This window comes from Dromiciops gliroides, chromosome 1, assembly GCF_019393635.1.
Source record: "Dromiciops gliroides isolate mDroGli1 chromosome 1, mDroGli1.pri, whole genome shotgun sequence".
NCBI lineage: Eukaryota > Metazoa > Chordata > Mammalia > Microbiotheria > Microbiotheriidae > Dromiciops > Dromiciops gliroides.
This window is the reverse complement of record NC_057861.1, coordinates 620,855,231-620,876,788: the sequence shown is the minus strand read 5'-3', so window position 1 is coordinate 620,876,788 and position 21,558 is coordinate 620,855,231. Positions and strand designations below refer to the sequence as shown.

General features: G+C 41.2%; 1 protein-coding gene across 2 annotated transcripts; it reads right to left on the bottom strand.

The window, feature by feature from the left end:
• Positions 1–215: 215 nt before the first annotated feature.
• NMRAL1 (NmrA like redox sensor 1) lies at positions 216–18,377 on the bottom strand. Of its 2 annotated transcripts, XM_043996162.1 has the most exons (7): positions 18,165–18,377; positions 10,775–10,947; positions 9,861–9,945; positions 6,326–6,564; positions 3,695–3,944; positions 2,431–2,621; positions 216–688 (listed from the first exon to the last, which is right to left on the bottom strand). In XM_043996162.1, the coding sequence occupies exons 3-7, from the start codon at positions 9,898–9,900 to the stop codon at positions 509–511; spliced, it is 900 nt and encodes a 299-aa protein (XP_043852097.1). In that variant the 5' UTR covers positions 9,901–9,945; positions 10,775–10,947; positions 18,165–18,377; the 3' UTR covers positions 216–508. The 2 variants fall into 2 exon arrangements, with proteins under 2 accessions (XP_043852097.1, XP_043852023.1); XM_043996088.1 differs by lacking the exon at positions 10,775–10,947 and having other exon boundaries at positions 223–688; positions 18,165–18,372.
• Positions 18,378–21,558: the final 3,181 nt, after the last annotated feature.

Here is a 21,558-nt window from a genome sequence, read left to right as displayed (position 1 = left end):
GGGCAATGAGGGGCAAGTGACTTGCCCAGGGTCATGCAGCTAGTAAGTGTCAAGTGTCTGAGACTGGACCTGAACCCAGGGCCACTTCCCAGAGCTACATATTCAGCCCTCTTCCCTTCATCTCTAATGGCTGGCAGCCTATCTCTACTTGAGGGTTCCATAAGCATCTAAAATTCAACACATTAAAAAGAGAATTAGTTATCTTTTCCCCAAAACCCACTCCTTCAAACCTGCATAATTCTGTTAAGACCATCAGCACCCAGGATCACAACCTGAGCCATCCTCTACTCCTCACTCTCATGCTACAATTCCAACCAGCTGTTCCTAGCTAGAATTTTAACCATGTCTGCTACAAGTTTGGTTGGAGCTCCAGAATAGAAACAAAGTATTTTATTTTAGAAACTACAGGTAAGTACAATGGCCTTAAAACAATTAACAAAACAAAACAAGCTTGCAGGAGCTAACTGCTAAGATTCTGGGTCTGGTAGGAATGCAGCAGTAGAAGTATTCACAGGTCTGCAAAAGCTTCTTTGTGCTGCTCTAACCACTGTTCCAGAGTTCTGGCCTTGGGGTTGAGTTTCAAGGTCAGCTCCACATCGCGGTCTGGATTCATGGTGTAGAAGCGGAACATGTTGGCCAGGTCCTGTGCCCCGGGGAAGCCAAGCTTCTCATAATCCTCTGGTGAAGTCTGCCAATAGAGATACAACCCATGAAAGTCAGCACCTTGTTGTTAAGGGCTAAAATTCTAGCTAGTCTGTCTAAAATATCTAATGAGTGGTCACCAATAAATTATAAGCTTTTGCAAGAGTTAGACTTTTAAGCATTTGTTAAGGAGAATAAGAATTTGGTAAAGAGAGAGAAAGGCCTAGATTCTTCTACCTATTAAAGGAAGAGAGCATTCCTAGCTCCGCTTTCCACCAGAGTCCACACGAAAAGAGCGAGTCAGAGTGCCAGCCTCCGCCTTCTTTCTCCCACAAACAAACATCACTTCCTGACGCCAAAGAAAAGACGCATGGTCTTGCCCTCAGAGACCTTCTTCTCATGGCTTTTCTACAGCAAGTCTCCAGCAGGTGGTGTCATTCCAATTGTTACATTGTCAAGATGTAGCCAGAGGTTTTTCTTTCTTTTCTTGTCTTTTTAAAATAACTGACAAAAGCTCATTCAGATTCAGGCTTTAAGAAGAATATTTCCTCTTCTGCATTTTACAACCTTAGAATCTCAGGATCAGAGAGCCTATCATTCACATGATCAATCTCTACATCTATAACATTTCATTAATCTACCTTTACAGTCTATATAAGCTTTGCACCTCTCCCCACTTGTCTAGCTTTTTGGAAGCTGTCAGTGAAAGTGAATTATAATTAAAGCTGTCCTGAGGATTTTACCGCAGAAAGCCTGGTGTGGTGGGTGGTACATGATTTTAATCCTGTTACTGCAGGAGGCTTAGGCTGGTGGATTGAGTTCAGGAGGCCTAAGGCCACTCAGGTGTTCACACTAAGTGGCATCAATAATGTGGTCAAACACCCCCCCCCAAGTTGGGGGGGTTTACACCAGGCTGCTGAGGGCATAAGGAGAATGGGTCATTACTTCTGCGCTGGGATTGGGCTTCTGAGTGAGTGGTACACTTCCAAGCCTGAATAAGGAGACCCAGGCTCAAAATGGAAAAAGAAAAATTATCAACAAACAAGCAAACAAATAATGAGAATTAAACATATAAAACATAGGATTACAAAGAAAACCAATTATGTTAAAACATAAGTATCAAAATTTTTTTTTTAATCAAGTTCAGGGGGCAGCTAGGTGGCGCAGTAGATAGAGCACCGGCTCTGGAGTCAGGAGTACCTGAGTTCAAATCCGGCCTCAGACACTTAACACTTACTGTGTGACCCTGGGCAAGTCACTTAACCCCAATTGCCTCACTAAAAAAATAAATAAAAATCAAGTTCATGCACCCCAGGTTAAGAACTCCTGTCATGGAGATACGCTTATGGATACACAAAGGGACCAGAAACAGGGCTGGGGATGACCTGTACTCATAGCCTTACTTTGTCATGATTAGCTATAAGATAGGGAGTTCACATCTCTGTTTTCTCATGTATAAAATGGGGACAATGATACTTGTACCACCTACCTTGTGGGACTGTTGCAAGAAAAGGTGCTCTGTACATTATAAAACATCTCATAAATGTGAGCCATTATCATTAACATCAGCTTCCAAACACTGATGTCAGACTGTCCCCCTTTGAGAAGGTGCAGCATGGTGTAGCAGGAGGGCTGAATTTGGGGCTAAAGGGCTTGGGTTTAAATCTGACTTTTCCATCAATTACCTGTGTGACCTTACAGAAATCACCCCACTTGAGTTGGCTCTTAATGCTCCTCTCAGCTCTAAATCTCTGATCCTGTGTTCTCAGGCCTCAGGGATCTTCCTACCTTGGCATCATGGACAGTCTTCCCAGTGTATTGAGAGAGAAGGGAGGCATATTCTGTGGCTGTGTGCTTGCAGGTGCTAAGCCCAATGTTTCGACCCACATAACCTTCTGGGGACTTCAGCAGGCTGAGCACCACAGGACCCAGGTCGGCCACTGACATTCCATCCATCGGGACATCACCCATGGGCAGACCTTCAAAGGGGAAGAGAAAATAAGACCCACAGATGGTGGGTGGGAGAAACAGTTCTGTTCTCCCTACCAGACTGGTTTGGGGTTTTTTTTGTTTGTTTGTTTTAAATTTTTTTTTTTACAACAAACATTTATTTTGTTCCAGTTACACGTAAAGGTAGTTTTCAACATACATTTTCACAAGATTTAGAATTCCACATTTTTCTCCTTTCCTCTCTCCCTTTCCTCCCACCTCCATGAGACAGCAGCCAGGTTATATATGTATAATCCATAGGGGCTTTTTTAATCAGTTCTTTCTATGGGGGTAGATAGTAAGCTTTGTCATTAGTCCCTTGGGATTTTCTTGGATCACTGCATTGCTGAGAGTGGTTAAATCATTCACATTTGCTCATTGAACAATACTGCTGTCACTATGCACAATGTCCTCCCAGCTCTGCTCACTCCTACCACTGTTTTGAGCAATTTTAACACTATGTTTTAAGTCTAATGCCATTTTTTGTCAAGGCGGAGCTGTTTTATGTGCCATGTGCCAGACTGAAGGCTCAAGTGGTTGGCACATCTACAGAACAAAGGATTTTTGATCCTTCTGGTTATCAAACACCCTTATATCAAGGCAGCTCTTATGCTGCTTATGGTCTTAAGAGAATTAATTGCATTGCCACTGAAAGATCAACTTGTCCAGGGTCACAATGTGTCAGGGATGGGATTTGTATTCAGGTCTTCCTGGCTCCGAGCTTGGTTCCCTCTCCAGTGTCATGCTGCCTCTCATGTTCCACATTATGACATTAAATCTTTTCTCACCACACAGTGGTTAAAAAGAAAAAAAAAAGGGGGCAGCTAGGTGGCGCAGTGGATAAAGCACCAGCCCTGGATCCAGGAGTACCTGAGTTCAAATCCGGCTTCAGACACTTGACACTTACTAGATGTGTGACTCTGGGCAAGTCACTTAACCCCCATTGCCCCGCAAAAAAAAAAAGAAAAGAAAAAATAAAGAAAAAAAGAACTTGGTGGTGGGAAGAGCGCCTGGCTGTGTGTGACAAGTCATTGAAAGAGAGAGCACATGAAAACACACTCACTCAGCAAGTAGCCATTTCCATCAGGGGCTTTCTGGGGTAGGAAGTAGGTGAGAAGGTTTTCAAAGTAGCAGGGCAGCCGGACACTGATCATTGGTACACCCAAAGCCCGGAAGTATTCCTCAACCTCCCCTTTGCCATCAAAGTGCCTGGCTATCAGCCGGCCACCTGTCAGCTTCTTCACATTCTCCAGTCCACTGTAGACCACATAACTCAAGCCCAGGCGTTTGGACAGATCAGCCAGGAGTTTACCCTATAGAAGAGATCATATTCTCACAAATTAGGAATCACAGAATTCATTCAACACACACTGTAACATCTGTCTACTCATTTATCAAATGTCCTACTTTGGGCAAACCACTCGGCAAGGCAATGACAAACAGTCCCTGTCCTTAAGGAGCTTATCCATACTTAGGGAGATACAGTACATACACAAATAAACCTAATACACAAGTCCCCAAAATGGAATGGTTGCAGAATCATCCACATGTCTGATGGAAGGCTCACTCCTTCCCAAGGCAGCCTTTTCCATTGGACTACTATTGAATGTTCTTACTCATCCTGGGCAGAAATCTGGCTCTTTTAACCCCTACCAATTGGCCCTAGTTGTCCTCTGGAACAAAAAAGAGATTAAATTCCTCTTTCAAATGCAAACTGGAGTAAAGAAAAAACTGCATTATTTCTGGTTCCATTAAAGCAGAGGTTCTTAACCTTTTGGGAGAGAGAGAGAATGTATGTGTTGGAAACTCCCTTTAGCAGTCTGTTGAAGCCTAGGGACCTCTTCTCAGAATAATGTTTTTAAATGCATACAATGAAATACAGAAGATTACAAAGGGAACCAAATGTAATAAAAATTTTAAATTTTTTCCCCATTATAGTTCATGGAACCCCTGAAATCTCTACAGACCCACTGAATATTGGTGGACCCCAGATTAAAAACCTCTCTATTTAAAGATAAACAAAAAGATCCGTGGATAACAGTCAGCATTTTGCTCTAATCTATTTAGGAGTGTTTCATAGAGTGGGGAATGTTAGGAAATCTTTAAAGTAGGGGAATGACTGAGCTAAAGTGGAAGGAGCCAAGGCCTTCCAGAACTAGAGAGAAGAATGCTTCGGGAATTTCCACCCTGGCATCAGTTTTTTTTCCTCAGCTCCATCCGAGATCCTAGTGTAGCCATTTCTAACATGTTCTAGGACTCTCCTGTCCCTCTCCTGTCCTTGGCTTGTTCCATGTCAAAGTTAGGGGTGACTTAGTCTCCAAGGAGAAGGCTAACCTGGCGGATCCTGAGTGAGGTGGTTTTGTTTTCTAGCCAAGACTATTAGAGGCAGTTGACACATACCAAGCAATTATAATTCCTTAATTGTCATAGAGGGCTGTGATCATCCATACTTGAAGGCCAACCCACGAACGAATTTGGGAGGTCTGTCAGGCCAAACAGAAGAGAGACACACCAAGGTTTAAAAGACCCTGTCTGCCATCATGGGGGTGGGGGAGAGACAGAAAGAGAAAGAAAGAGGGGAAGGCAGACAGAGGCAGAAAGACAAGACACGAAAGCCATACACCCTAGCCTTAATAATAAATTGATCATAGGTCATCTACTTTTGCTGAGGTGCCAGCATGACCCATTTTGCTAACAGTTTACATGTTGCTATTATTAAAATGATATCTTGCCCTGGAGAAAACTATACCCTTGTTGCAATTTTATTCACTACAAGGGGGAAGAGGAGGTGCAGGGCAAGGAATGTATTGAGAAGTATAGGTGATTGTAAAAAAAAGAAAATCAAAAATATTTTAAGAATGTAAAAAAAAAAAGGAAGCTTTTTAAATTGTAAAGAGCTATACAGATGTGATAGATTATTCTTCCTCAGCTTTTTTTTTTTCTTTATAAATTCTTAGCTTCCTTCAAGGTTCAGCTCAGATGCCCTAGAATCAGGAGGCTCTGAGTTCAAATGTGGTCCAGGTGTGAGGTGATGAGGGCCTGCAGCAGGGTGGTAGCAGTGTCAAGAGAAAGAAAAGGTCAAATGGGAGAGATGTTATAAAGGTAGAAACAAGAGGAATTAGCAACAGATTATAAATGGGAGATGACAAGAGTCGGGACTTAAAGATGACACCTAGGTTTGGAACCTGAAAGACTCAGAAGATGGTGGTACCCTGGATGGTAATAAAGAAGTTGGGGAGAGGGGAAGGTTTTGGGGAAAAGATAATGAGTTTAGTGTTTGGATACATCACCTCTTAAGAGAAGCCTCTTCTGATAGTTTGGTGCTTAAGATTTTTCCCCCTTTCAAATGATCTTCTACACATGGGGCAGCTAGGTGGCACAGTGGATAGAGCACCGGCCCTGGAGTCAGGAGGACCTGAGTTCAAATCCGGCCTCAGACATTTAACACCTACTAGCTATGTGACCCTGAGCGTCACCTAACCTCACAAGAAAAAGAAAAAGATCTTCTACACACTTGTATTTGCACAGTTGTTTCCCTGCTCCCCTCACCTCCTACAGAGTACAGCTTCACTGAGGCCAGAGACCACATTTATTTTCCTATATAGAGTAAGCACTTAATAAATGTGTGTTAAATTGAATCATAATGGACTTCAAGCTGGATGGATAGGCAAACTGAGGGCAATTTCATCTCCACCTGTTTAATCTCCTGCTCCTGGTTGAGATTCTCCCAGAAGTTGGTCACAATGAAAGCTGCATAGGCCCCTGCCAGGGCTGGCTCCAGGCTCTTCTCATCATCCTGATCTCCTTGCACCACCTCTGCCCCTTGATGCCTCAGATGTTTTGCAGCTTTTTGCTGGGGGTTTCGAGTCACCACACGAACTCTGAAGGTCCCATCTTCTAGGAGAGTCTTGGCAACTGAGCCGCCTTGGGCACCTGAGGAAAAAAATCAGACAGCCCTTCTTTGAAGTTCTATCTCAAGCTAAACCCATTACCCTAAAACTCCCATCTCCTAGAATAAGCCCCTTCAAAAGGCAAAGACTAATGTTTTATTTCACAACATGACCAATATGGAAATATTTTTTGCCTGACTGCACATGCGGAATCTATATCAAATCGCCTTCTCAATGCGGGGTAGGAGAAAATTTGGAACTCAAAACTTTAAAAAAAATGAATGGTAAAATGTTGTATATATGTAATTGAAAAAAAATTTGAAATGAAAAAGAAGTTAAAATAAAGTGATTGAGAAAAAAAGACAAAAGGTATTACTATTTTTTTGTTGTTTCTCTCTGAAACCATGATATTAATCAATGAACATGTATTAAGTGCCTACTATGTGCCAGGCATTGTACTAAGCACAGAGGATACAAAAAGAGGCAAAAGATAGTCCCTGATCTCATGATACCTACAATCTAACAGAGGCATGTAAGCAAATACATGCAAAGAGTGTTATATATGAGATAAATAAGAGATATTTAACAAAAGAAGGCACTAGAAGTAAGAGGGGTAGGAGAGGGCTTCCAGCAACAGATGGGATTTTTGTTGGTGCTTAAAGGAAGCCAGAACTCTGGCAGAAACCAGGTATAGACTTCATACCATATACCAAGATAAGATCAAAATGGACACATGATTTAGACATAAAGGGTGATACCATAAGCAAATTAGGAAAGCAAGGAATTGTTTACCTGTCAGATCTATGGAGAAGGGAAGAATTTATGCCCAAAGAAGAGATAGAGAATATTGTGAAATGCAAAATGAATAATTTTGAGTACAAGGTTTTACACAAATAAAACCAACACAACCAATATCAGAAGGAAAGCAGAAAGATGGGAAATAATTTTTATAGCAAATGTTTCTGATTAAGGCTTCATTTCTCAAATATATAAAGGATCTGAGTCAAATTTATAAGAATACAAGTCATTCCTCAATTGCTAAATGGTCAAAGGATATGATAAGGCAGTTTTCAGATGAAGAAAATAAAGCTATCTATAGTCATGAAAAAATGCTCTAAATTACTATTGATTAGAGAAATGCAGATTAAAACAATTCTGAGGGGCAGCTAGGTGGCACAGTGGATAGAGCACCAACCCTGGAGTCAGGAATACCTGAGTTCAAATCTGGCCTCAGATACTTAACACTTACTAGCTGTGTGACCCTGGGCAAGTCACTTAACCCCAATTGCCTCACTAAAAAACAAACAAAAAAAAAAAACAATTCTGAGGTAGCACCTCATACTTATCAGATTGGCTAATATCACAGAAAAGGAAAATGATAAATATTGGAAAAGATGGGGGGGAAATTGGGACATTAATGCATTGTTGGTGGAGTTGTGAACTGATCCACCCACTCTGGAAAGCAATTTGGAACTATGCCCAAAAGGCTATAAAACTATGCATACCCTTTTTTTTTAATTAAAAAAGTATTTTATTTTTTTCTGTTACATGTAAAGATAGTTCTCAACTTTTGTTTATACAAGCTTTACAATTTCAGATTTTTCTCCCTCCCTCCCCCCTCCCCTAGACAGCAGGTAATCTGATATAGGTTATATATATACACATAATAACATTAATCTTATTTCTGCATTAGTCATGTTATAAGAGAAAGAATCAGAGCAATGATGAAAAACCTCAAAATAGAAAAAAACAACAGCATCAAAAACAAAAGAAATAGTATGGTTCATTCAGCATCTATACTCCACAGTTCTTTTTTTTTTTTTCCTTGGATTTGGAGATCCTCTTCTATCACAAGTTCCCTGGAACTCTTCTGTGCCATTGCATTGGTAAGAAGAATATAGTCCATCACAGTAGATCAACACTCAATGTTGATGATACTGTGTACAATGTTCTTCTGGTTCTGCTCATCTCACTCATCATCAGCTCATGCAAGACCCTCCAGGTTTCTCTGAACTCCTCTTGCTCATCATTTCTTACAGCACAATAGTATTCCATTGTATTCATATACCACAACTTGTCCAGCCATTCCCCAATTGATGGGCACCCCCTCAACTTCCAATTCCTTGCCACCATGTAAAGAGCAGCTATAAATATTTTTGTACATGTGGGTCCCTTTCCCCTTTCCATGATTTCTTTGGGAAAAAGACCCAAAAGTGGTATTGCTGGGTCAAAGGGTATGCACAGCTTTATCGCCCTTTGGGCATAATTCCAAATTATGCATACCCTTTGACCCAGAAAATACTACTACTAGTTCTGAATCCCAAAGAGATCATTAAAAAGGGGAAAGGAGGGGCAGCTAGGTGGCGCAGTGGATAGAGCACCGGCCCTGGAATCAGGAGTACCTGAGTTCAAATCCGGCCTCAGACACTTAACACTTACTAGCTATGTGACCCTGGGCAAGTCACTTAACCCCAATTGCCTCACTAAAAAAAAAAAAAGGGGGAAAGGACCCACATGTACAAAAATTTTTATAGCAGCTCTTTTTGTGGTGGTAAAGACCAGGAAACTGAGGGGATGCCCATCAGTTGGGAACTGGCTGAACAAGTTGTGGTATATGAATGTAACAATACTATTGTGCTGTAAGAAATGATGAGCAGGCAGATTTCAGAAAAACCTGGAAAGATTTACATGAACTGATGCTGAGTGAAATAAGCAGAACCAGAAGAACATTGTATACAGTATCAACAACATTTGAACTCAGGTACTCCCGAAACCAGGGCCACCTAGCTGCCCCGCCCCCACTTCCTATTTTGTATGTTTTTTTGATTAGTTATTTTTGTTCACTTAAGTTTGTAGCAAAATAATTTTTAAAGCCCATACACATCAGTTTTAACGATTCCACTCCTTACGTTTCTTTGTGTCTCCCACAATGCCTGATAGAGGGCAAGACACATAGTTGAGAATTGTTGAATTTAATTCTTGACAGAAAAGGAATTCCATCTGTCCATTCTTTTCTCCCAACTTCCTAAAAAAAAAAGCCTTAGGACCTAGTGTTTTAGGTACTCCACAAAATAGTCAAGAATCTGTGTTTCCTGACTAGCATGTCCAGGACAGTTGTCAACCCCTAGCCCACCTTGAATTATGAGTTCTATCCCAGGACTCAGGAAATTCCAAGACTTGGCTTTATCAATGACTTGCTGTATTGGGCTTATGTTAGTCACTTCTCTTTAGGGTTGCTTTCCCCCTGCTGTAACATGAGGGGAATTTTACCCTTTAAGGTCTCATCCAGTTGTAAAAATCTATCTTCTTTCAGTCCTTACATTCGATGGCTCCCCTTACCTGTTGCTCCAAAAACCACTACCAGTTTCTTGTCAGCCATGAAGAGTCACAGAGCAGGAACAAACAGGAGCTCAAGTTAGGAAGTCTGAAAAGAAATAGCATGAGGTATTTAATTCAATAAACATTTACTAGATCCCAAAGCATCAAGTCTTGTTTCTACGACAAAATGGCTATAGGACCTTAGGCAAGCCACTCTTTTGTTTTTAGTGAGGCAATTGGGGTTAAGTGACTTGCCCAGGGTCACACAGCTAGTAAGTGTTAAGTGTCTGAGGCCAGATTTGAACTCAGGTACTCCTGACTCTAGGGCCAGTGCTCTATCCACTGTGCCACCTAGTTGCCCCAGCAAGCCACTCTTAATGCCCCACCTCCTGGCTTCCCTCAATTCCCAACTACAATATCACCTTTTACAAAAAGCCTTTTCTGATCCTCCTTAATGCTAGTCCCTTTCCTCTGAGATGGGAGGCAAAGCCAAGATGGAGGAGGGAATTGAGCATTTCTGCTGAACTCTCCTAACTCAGCCCACTAAACAACTTTTTAAAAAACAATTTAAATCAAATTCTGAGGAGGATAATAAAAAAGGGGCACAGTATCTCATTTTTCCAACCCAGGACAGCTTAGGAGAAGGACTGAAAGGTTGGCTTGTAGACACTGGGGTGCAGGCTGAAGCACCAGTTGTGGGATCTGAAGCTGGAGCTGCCACTGCCACCTCCGCTGCCGCCACCAGTAGCAGCACCGAGTAGTATGAAGACTAAACATCTGGTCAGAAAAAATGACAGAAGACCCCTGTGCTAGCACTGGGCCCAGGACTAGGTGCCACTGGATAGCCTGTTGACTCAACAGCCAATTCCAGGTGGCAGTTCCAGGGTGGAGAGGAGTGGATATTGTCTGTGGTCACAAGGGAGCAGAGGCCCTACCTGGGTAAGGACCAGAGAGCAGACCAGGAGGACAGTAACTGGAATTCTCCCTGGATTGAACCATCTTGGAAGTATCAAAAGTCCACAGACTCCCAGATCTAACCGCAGAAGCTCAGGCTAGTCATCCCCTCCCAGGTGTGAACAGAGCCCAACTCTAACATAAAGTCCACAGCCTGGAAAAATGAGAAAACAACAACCACCACAAAATAACCTGAAGCTCAAGACACAAACTCAGAAGACAATGACTTGAAAACATCAGGTCTCTCAATGTTAGTTCCTTTCCTCTGAGATTATTTCCAATTTATCCTTTATATATCTTGTTTGTATGTTACCTTCTCCATTAGAATATGAACTTCTCCTTGAGAGTAGGCACTGACTTTTGCCTTGCCTTGTATCTCAAGCCCTTAGCATAGTCAGGCATAAAGTAGGTGCTTAATAAATGCTTACTAAGACTTATATATCAGTCATCTGAAGTCACCTGCATAGAAATGGTCATTTTTATGAGCTCATGAGATTATCAAGGGAGTGTGTAGGAGAAAGAATAGAAGAGGACTTATGATAGAGCCTTAGGTTATACCCACAATTAGGGAGTGATAAGCTAGTAAAATAAATTCACAAATCATTGGTAATTTTGGAGAGAGTAGTTTCAGTTTGGGGAGAAAGAAGGTGGAGAGATTGCAAAGAGCTGAGAAGTAAATTAAAATGGAGGCGATGAATATCTATGGCTTTTTCTAAGAGTTTAGCTGTGAAAGGGAACAAAAATACAGGATGATAGTGTGAGGTGATGGTGAGATCAAATGAAGACTTTTTTTTTGGTGGGGCAATGGGGGTTAAGTGACTTGCCCAGGGTCACACAGCTACTAAGTGTCAAGTGTCTGAGGCCAGATTTGAACTCAGATCTTCCTGAATCCAGGGCTGGTGCTTTATGCACTGCGCCACCTAGCTCCCCCTAGACTTTTTTAAAATAGGGAAGACCTAGGAATATGTGTAGGCAATGGGGAACAAGTTAATATATGAGTCATTGAGATAAAGAAGAGAACTTTTATGGGGTAAGTTCCACTGGGGATGGGATCAAATTTACAAATAGAAGGGTTGGCCTTGGTAGTAAGAAGTGTAACTTTTGGAGGGAGCCAATTTTCTCATGGGCAGCTAGGTGGTGCACTGGATGGAGTGCTGGGCCTAAAGTCAGGAAGATGAGTCTTCCTGAGTTCAAATCTGGCCTCAGATACTTGCTAGCTTTGTGACCCTGGGCAAGTCACTTAACCCTGTTTGCCTCAGTTTCCTCATCTGAGCGGGAGGAGGAAATGGCAAACCACTCCAGTGTCTTTGCAAAGAAAATCCCGAATGGGGTCATAAAGAAGTGAATATGACTGAACAACAACAACAAAAGTTTTCTTGAAAGTCCAAGAAGAAGGAAAGATTGTCAGAGGAAGAGGGCCAAACGAAAGTTTGTTACAGACAGATTCAGGGTTCCAGAAAGCACACTGGAAGTGGTGTGCATAGCGGGTGTTAAGGGTTAAAATTCTAGCTAGTCTGTCTAAAATATCTAATGAGTGGTCGCCAATAAATTATAAGCTTTAGCAAGAGTTAGACTTTTAAGCATTTATTAAGGAGAATAAGAATTTGGTAAAGAGAGAGAGAGAAAGGCCTAGATTCCTATCTATTAAAGGGAGAGCACATTTCTAGCTCCGCTCTCCACCAGAGTCCAAAGGAAAGAGCCAGACTGAGCGCCAGTCTCTTCCTTCCTCCTCCCACTAGTCTGCGTCACTTCCTGATGCCTGGTCTTGCCCTCAAAGACCTTCGCTTCATGGGCAGAACTCTTCTACAGTAAGTATCCAGCAGGTGGCGTCATTCCAATCGTTACACGGGATAGGGACTTTGCAAAGGATGGTTGGGGATGAGAAAATGGGGAATGACAGCACAGGGAGGGAGTTTTCCTCTGAGCTGAAGCTGTCAATGATTCTAGAAAAGAAGTGAATGTCTGAGGCCGAAGCCTCTTCCCAAGAGCTATGTTTCTCCTCACCATCCTCTGCTGAACCAAGGAGAAAGAAACTGAGAGAGAAAACCAAACTTTATCATCACAAGACACCTAAGAATCCCATTCAACTAGTACTTTCCTAGCAAGTGACCAACTCTTCCTCCCCTGGTCCTGGTGACTTGTCTCTGCTGAAGGGAACATCCTTTCCCTTATTAGAAGTAGGTGGAGGGGCAGCTAGGTGGCGCAGTGGATAGAGCACCGGCCCTGGAGTCAGGAGTACCTGAGTCCAAATCCGGCCTCAGACACTTAACACTTACTAGCTGTGTGACCCTGGGCAAGTCACTTAACCCCAATTGCCTCACTAAAAAAGAAAAGAAAAGAAAAGAAGTAGGTGGGGCCCCAGGACACAGAACTCAAGTTGGAATGTGACAAGGACATGGGAGAGGTCAGCTGCCTGCTGAATCTTTTTTTCCCCTTTAAGGCCTAGCACCTATGTCCCATCCTTCAGAAGAACATCTCTAATTCTCCCTACTCAGAAGCCCATCTTTCCCTTCTGAAATCACTTATAACCCTTTGGAACTCTCTAGACAGTTACATGACACATTCTAATTTGAATTAAATTATTTCTAATCATCTCTTACTTCATTTTTGCAACTGTATGCTCTAGCAGAATGACTTGCACACAGTAGACAGCTGATCAATGTTTACTGACTTGAAAGCAGCTAAATGATGCCTTACAATCCCCTTCCAGTTCTAACATTCTATGTTCTAAGGTCTCTTCCAGGTCTCACATTCTCCATTCTAAGGGTTTTTCCACTTCTGACCTACCATAGTTCTAAGATGCCACTCTGTGGAGGCAGATCTTATTTGCTGCAATCACATCTTTCTGTAACCATTAACTCTGAACCAAAATGTCATTGAAATCTATTAGAAATCACAAGAGGCAGGCAGGTCCAACTGAAAACTTTTGTTAGCACTAGTCTTTATTGCTTTAGTCAATAATGATCCCACACACCATTTTCATTTAAGAGAGAAATAAGGGGGAATACTCAGCAGTGGCCACTGAATTGGAAATGGTCAAAGTTTATGTCCCACTCCCAAAGAAGGACCATGCCAAAGAATGTGCAAATTACCAAACAACTGATCATTTCACATGTCAGCAAGACTATGCTTAAGATTCTGCAAGCTAAGCTTCAGCAATATGTGAACTGAGAATTACTGGAAGAGCAGGCTGGTTTTAGAAGAGGCAGAGGAACTAGAATCCAGATTGCCAATATGTGCTGAATTATGGAGAAAGCAAGGGAATTCTAGAAAAACATTTACTTCTCTTTAATTGACTACACTAAAGCCTTTGTGTGGATCACAACAAAATGTGGCAAGTCCTCAAAGAGATGGGAGTACCAGATCATCTTACTTGTCTCCTGAGGAACATATATATTCAGGTCAAGAAGCAACAAATCGATCTGAATATGAAACCACTGATTGGTTCAAGACTGGGAAAGAAGTACAACAAAGCTGTGTATTGTCACCTTACTTAGGTAACTTATATGCAGAGTACATCATGCAAAATACCAGGCTGGATGAATCAAAATCTGGAATTAAGATTGCTGGGGAAAATATTCACAATCTCAAATATTCAGACTCTGATGGCAGGAAGTAAAGAATTAAGAAGCCTCTTGATCTTCTCACCAATCCAACGGAACAAGAATGTTCCAAAGGACTCATGATGGAAAAGGCTCTCCAAATCCAGAGGGAAAAAAAAAAGGAACTGTGGGATATGGACGCTGATTGGACCATACTATTTCTTTTGTTTTTGATTCTGTTGGTTTTCTGATTTCAGGTTTTTCCTTTGTGCTCTGATCCTTCTCATATAATATGACTAATGCAGAAATATGTTTAATGTTATTATGTATATTTAACCTATATCAGATTGCCTGCTGTCTAGGGGAGGGGGGGAGGGAGGGGAGAAAAATTTGAAATTTGAAATCTTATATAAACAAATCTTGAAAACTATTTCTACATGTAACTGGAAAAAAACAATACTGAAAACTATCCTTATGTGTAGCTGGAAAATAATAAAATAATGAATAAGAAAAAAAAAAGAAGCCTCTTGATGAAAGAGGAGAGTATAAAAGCTGGCTTGAAATTTAACATTAAAATAAAACCAACCGTAGGGGCAGCTAGGTGGCACAGTGGATAAAGCACTGGCCTTGAATTCAGGAGTACCTGAGTTCAAATCCAACCTCAGACACTTAACACTTACTAGCTGTGTGACCCTGGGCAAGTCACTTAACCCTCATTGCCCTGCAAAACAAACAAACAAACAAAAAAACCCCAACCCTAAGATCAAATCAATCAATACTTCAAGAAATTTACTCTGACTATTGATTGGGAGGACAAATACTGAAGCTGTAGCTTAAGGACTTTGGCCACATAATGAGAAGACAGAACTCAATGGAAAAGATTTCAATGCTGAGACTGAAGGCAAAAGAAGAAGGGGACAGCAGAGGATGAGATGGATAGATAGTGAAATGGAAAAAATGAACATGAACTTAGACTTCAGCAGATCGTGGAGGATATAAGGGCCTGGCGTGCTATGGTCCGTGAGGTCTGGTGGGCACAACTGAACAACAACAAAGGGTGATATATTCCTGTTAAGGGGGAATACAGGGAGGAGAGGGAAGTGGAATTAGGTGACCCGATGTTTACCCTAACCAGCAAACTATCTTTAACATAGCCCAGGAAGGGAAAAACAGGTCTTTCATTTCTCTTGCACCAGGAGAAGTTGAGGCTGCACTAAGAGTTTGAGAGAAAAGAGGAATTGCCCACCAAATCTGCCCACCAAAGAGGAGGTTAAAACTTGAGGCTGGGATTTACAGTGGGCCCTGCAAAGTGGAAGGGGAGAGGGCAGCTAGGTGGCACAGTGGATAGAGTGCTGGCCCTGGATTCAGGAGGACCTGAGTTCAAATCTGGCCTCAGACACTTGACACTTACTAGCTGTGTGACCATGGGCAAGTCACTTAAGCCTCATTGCCCCTCAAAAACAAAAACAGAAAACAAAGTGGAAGGGGAGAGGCAATAAGTAAATGCTTAAGTCATAGGAAAAATCAGCTTGGTATAGAGCAGGAGTTCTTAACCATTTTTTATGTGACAGACCCCTTCATCTGTCTGATGAAACCTAAGGCTCCCTTCTCAGAATACTGTTTTTTTTTTTTTTTTTTTTTTTAGTGAGGCAATTGGGGTTAAGTGACTTGCCCAGGGTCACACAGCTAGTAAGTGTTAAGTGTCTGAGGCTGGATTTGAACTCAGGTTCTCCTGAATCCAGGGCTGGTGCTTTATCCACTGAGCCATCTAGCTGCCCCTCAGAATACTGTTTTTAAATAACTGAAGGTTAAATATGATAAATATAACAAATTTCTGTTTTTTTGTTGTTTTTTTGTTTTGTTTTTGGCGAGGCAATTGGGGTTAAGTGACTTGCCCAGGGTCACACAGCTAGTAAGTATTAAGTGTCTGAGATCAGATTTGAACTCAGGTCCTCCTGACTCTAGGGCCGGTGCTCTATCCACTGTGCCACCTCATTGCCCCTGAAATAACAAATTTCAGCTAGAGGTTAGGGAAATAAGGATGTAGTTAGGTTTTTTTCCCCCTCCAAGTTCATGGACCCCCTGAAATCTATCCACAGACATCTTAGTCTGGGTTCTGGACCCCAGGTTAAGAACCCCTGGTAGAGGGGAAAGAAAAATGGCCCTAGAATCAGGAAACCTGGGTTTCGGTCTTGACTCTGCCAGTTAGTACTGGTAATAGTTATCTGGAGCAAGTCACTTCCTGTCTCTGAGTCCATTTCCTTCATTATAAAATTCAGGGGTTGGACTAGCATCTCTAATATCCCTCCTAGTAGCAAAATTGATTCTATGTCCAGCAGCAAAGGAAAGGTTAAAGAAGAGTATCCTTGGTTCCTTCACTGGAGAAAAGACACCCTAGAGCCCAGTTTAAATGGGCTGCCCAAGGAATTTGTTCATCTTGAACACTAGAGATATCTTTAGTCCACCACCATAACTCCTGCTAAGCACATGCACTTTTTATTTATTTGGTTTTTGTTTGGTTGGTTTTTTGTAGGGAAATGGGGGTTAAGTGACTTGCCCAGGGTCACACAGCTAGCAAGTGCCAAGTGTCTGAGGTCGGATCTGAACCCAGGTACTCCTGAATCCAGGGCTGGTGCTCTATCCACTGCGCCATCTAGCTGACCCCAGCACATGCACTTTTTAAAAAAATTTTTTTAAAGTATTTTATTATTTTCCAGTTACATATAAGGATAGTTTTCAACATTTGTTTTCACAGGATTTTTAGTTCCAAATTTTTTTCTCCCACCTTCCCTTCCCTCCCTCCTCCCCAAGAGGGAAAGCAGTCTAATATAAGTTGCATAGCACATTCACTTTCAAACTCCTTTTAGGGGTCCTGCAGAGGAAGCATTATTAGTATATGCTAGAGAGTAACCTGGACTGAGTTGGAGCCTCAGCTCTGCCACTCACAGTAAGACCCTTTCCATCTCTAGGAATTTAAATAAAAACTCTCTTTGGTCTATTGTACCCTCCACCTCTAATGTTTCATGTGCTATTGACTCTTCTAGCTCTATAATTCTTTTTTCTATTGTTATCTTCCAGCTCTAACATTCCATGTTCTTTTTCTTTTTGTTTTAATTAAAAAAAAATTTTGTGGGGCAATGAGGGTTAATTGACTTGCCCAAGGTCACACAGCTAGTGTCAAGTGTCTGAGGCTGGATTTGAACTCAGGTCTTCCTGAATCCAAGGCCAGTGCTTTATCCACTGGGCCACCTAGCTGCCCCCAACATTCCACGTTCTAAAGACCTTCCAAGACTAACATTCCATGTTCTGCTGGCCCTTCCTGCCCTAACATATATATTGTGTTCTAATGACCTTTCTGGCTTTAATATTCTATGTTAGTACCTTCCAGTTCTTTGATAAATCATCCCGTTTCCATCATTCCAGGGCACATGACCCTGTGACCTTCCGGAGCTGTCCCTCTCTGGGGCTTGTTTGCCCATCTCCTAATAGAAAGCGGTGGGCTGGCTATGCATTCCTTGTTCCAATGACCCTTCCAGCTCTAACATTCCACATGAGAATGACCTTTTCAGCCCCAGCACCGAGTCACGGCTTTCTCCTAGTCTGAGCATAGTCGCTGAGAATTCTCCAAATTCTCGCTCTGCTCCTACCAAGGCCACAGGCTTGGCTCTAGATACCTCTGAGCAGGGGTTGGGGAGACAGGGTCTCTGCAACCCCAAGGCAATGAGCTGTTGCTCTGCTCCTAGCCATGCACCCTTTGACTGCTGGAGGTACTCCTACTTTCTGCCACGATTTCTGTGGAGTCTCCCACGAGGGAGTGAGAATTAATTACCTCTTCTTCCAGCGTTCCAGCGAAGACTTTTAAAGCAGCCAGACTTCGGGAGAGAGATAAATGAGGAGTAGAAATCATTGTACCTGGGGGGGGGGTGACGAGGAAGTCTATGTCAAGTTTTGACTTCTCCCCTCCCCCGTACACTCACTTCTTGAGGCCCGAGCGGTAAAATCTAGTTAACTATATCTATATCCTATTTAAAGGAATAAAATTAAGGTGTTCTTTGTACCCAAGATGGATCAGGATAAGATCTAACCCCTCTCCCCTCCTAACACAGATGGTACATTCCAGCCTGGGTCAACTTCTAGCATCCTTTGCCTGGAAGCATGGCTTCTTACTGCGAAGTGTTTGGGGTCTGAGAAGTTGCGTCTATCAGAGAGTATTTTACACGTAGTCATTGAATATATAACGTTAGAACTGAGCAACCATCTCATCTCCACCGCACCCCCCCATCCCCAACTCAGTTTTTTAACTGATAAATTTTGTTTCGACCTATTATGTCCAACAAACTCATAATTACACCCAATCTCAGTATAGCTCTTTGAAACAGTTATGCAAACAGCGTAAGAGTGTGATTGGGGATGATATTGTACTTGAAACCTTACACTTTCCGTAGTTTTGAAAGATGTGTGCATTTTCTTTAATAAATTATTAACAGCTGTTCATTTAGAAAATCTGGTTTGTTGTCCTATAAAGTTGTCTTATAGAATTGTAATTGTGCGATTTTTAAAAATGATTTTCTTTCTTTAGTCTTTGGGGCTTCATACAAGTCTTTCTCATATTTCTCAGCCTTATCGTGAATTTCTGTGGTAAGGTAATAATCTCTTTGATCTTCCGTTTACAGCTTGCTGTAAAATGCAAGCACTAATTCCAATAACACCTACCTCACAGGGTTTGTTTCTTATTATGTAGTGACATGTTTCTGATATTCAGTTAAAAACGTTAAAAAGCATGGGAACAAAAACATCTTCCCTTAATATGATCAAGAGCTTTAAAACCAGGAGTTGTAAATTACATAGAGATACACAGGAAGCTTTCCCACTTAAGAGTATTGTAATAAGAGTAATATGGTATGGTTATTACTGATTTTCCCTTTATTTAGCTATTTCTCTTCCTCTTGTCCCTTCTCTTTCCCCACTCAGTTAAATGGTGTTGCAGTAATACAAAATTCTATAAATGTTCAAAGTTTATTGTGAACAGTTGCAGCTGGAGGATTTATTCTCTTTTCGGAGCAATGGATCCCAGTGTGAGTAAATATGTCATATTTATACAGTCGTAGACATATAGGGCTTCCATCAGGGATGGGCAGTGAGCCAACTTTAGTGTGGTCTGGATTGGAGAGAAGAGATAGAGTTTAGAGGACAAATTTGATGGTCACATGTTGCCCACAGTCTTGGGAACTGGCATTTAACAGGAGAGGGGTTTGGGACAAAATTATGTTATTTAGCTGTTCAAACGAGATAAGGGCACCTTTGGTGCTACATGCATAGGAGGGAATGGGGGAAGATAATTGTGTCTGAAACAGAAGCCCAACTCTCATCTATGAAAACCCAAAGAGGACAGAGAATGATTTGGGATACAAGAGAAAACCAGTGTTTTCAGCTTTGTAAGTTTGTACATGAAAATAGATTTCTTTTCCTACAGCTTAAAAAAGGCGAACCAGTCCTATTCTCTTTTTTTTTGCCAGGCTATGGGGGCTAAGTGACTTGCCAAGGGTCACACAGCTAGTAAGTGTCAAGTGTCTGAGGCAGGATTTGAACTCAGGTACTTCTGAATCCAGGGCAGGTGCTTTATCTACTGCACCATCTAGCTTCCCCCCCCCCCATTCTCATTTCTAATAGAAAAATACTTTGTGGCTTCTGTTGGACTATGGTAAGCATATATAATACCAAACAGTAAATACAGTGGGAAAACAGGCCAAGGCCGATTTTAGGCTTAGGTTTGAATTTTTCTAATGCAGTAGTTAGTTCAAAATCTTCCCTTCCCTTCTTTCTTTCAACTTTGTATTTTTAAAATTAATTGTCTTTTGCTGTTCTTTTTTCTAAAAAAAAGTATTTCTTTACTTTGTTGTCTTCATTATTTCTCTTCCTTTAGTCTATTATGATTATTATTTTTTTATTTGTGGGCTATGCATTTATATGTTTCTTGTTTATTCTTTCTGTGTCCCTCAAGTGGTGAAAGCTTCTGAAATAACAGATTTAATTTGCCTCTTCTAACCAATTCTTTATTCTCAATTTCTCAATTTTATTCTCAAGTTTAACCCTCCCTTTTTCTTTGCTGTGCTTCAGTTTTAGAAGTCTCAGTCCATGAAGGAAATGGTGTCATACAGAAGCAGCAGTATATGGCAGAAATTTCCATGTCCCAAGTCATGAAGCCCAGCCTGATCCCCATGATTAATCATTATAGCAGAAGGAAAAGGGAAAAAAAAATTAAAGGAGCTAGCAATGATAAAGAGGAAGCTAAATCATCTTTATTAGTGGACAATTTGATAGTTCACTTATGTAGCTCAGGCCCCAGTTAGTCATAGACCCCATGAAAACCACCCCAGGTCCAATGAAATAATATATGTACAGCATTTCACAAACCTTAAAACACTATAAAAATGCTATTATTATTATTATTAATTTTAGACACACTTCAATTTAATTTAACTACCACTTTTAAAGCATATATTATGTGACAGGTCCTAGAAATACAAAGACAAAAATAATGCAACAGTTCCCACCCAGGACTTTGGAGGGATGGGGGATGGGGTATGTGTTGGGGGTGAAACAACTCATACAGAGAAAGTAAATACATAATAGATGTGCAAAGTAATAGTTTTTTGGTGAGGAGTGGGGGAGATGGTTGAGGAAAACATTCATAACTGGGTGTGTCAGAAAAGGAAAAATTTTAATTTCCTGGTAATTATAGCCATGTAAAAGTGAAATGGTGGGCCTGGGAGGTAGTTTCCTCTCGTTAGAAATCATTAAGAAAAAGCTAGATGAAAAAAAAATAAGGAAAAAAGTCTAGTGACCTTTTTTCATATATGCTATAGGAAGTACTCTATTTTTTACCTTCAAATTGGTTCAGTAATGAAAATTGTGTAATGGTATTAATGTGATTGTTATTGTTTCAGAATTAATGTGGCATAAATTGGCATTTAATTTTCAGCTTTTGGAGTAATTGCATTGTTTTTAGAATCAGTGCACCACAATAAAATGAGATGGTTGGATTAGATGACTTCTAAGGATGCTTCTAGGATAATAAAAACAATAACTAAGGTAACAAAAGCACTTTACAAATATTATATCACTTTATGCTCACAAAAACCCTGGAACGGAGGTGCTATAAAAATTGACTTTATTTTGCAAGTAAGGAAACTGAGACAAACGAGGTTAAGTGACTTGTCCAG

Coding starts and splice junctions, on each gene's coding strand:
- NMRAL1 (XM_043996162.1), bottom strand. CDS start 9,900: ATGGCTGACAAGAAACTGGTAGTGGTTTTTGGAGCAACAG. Junction 3,945..6,325: donor AGGAGCAGGAGATTAAACAG/GTGGAGATGAAA, acceptor TCTCTTCTATAG/GGTAAACTCCTGGCTGATCT. Junction 2,622..3,694: donor TGGAAATGGCTACTTGCTGA/GTGAGTGTGTTT, acceptor TCCCCTTTGAAG/GTCTGCCCATGGGTGATGTC.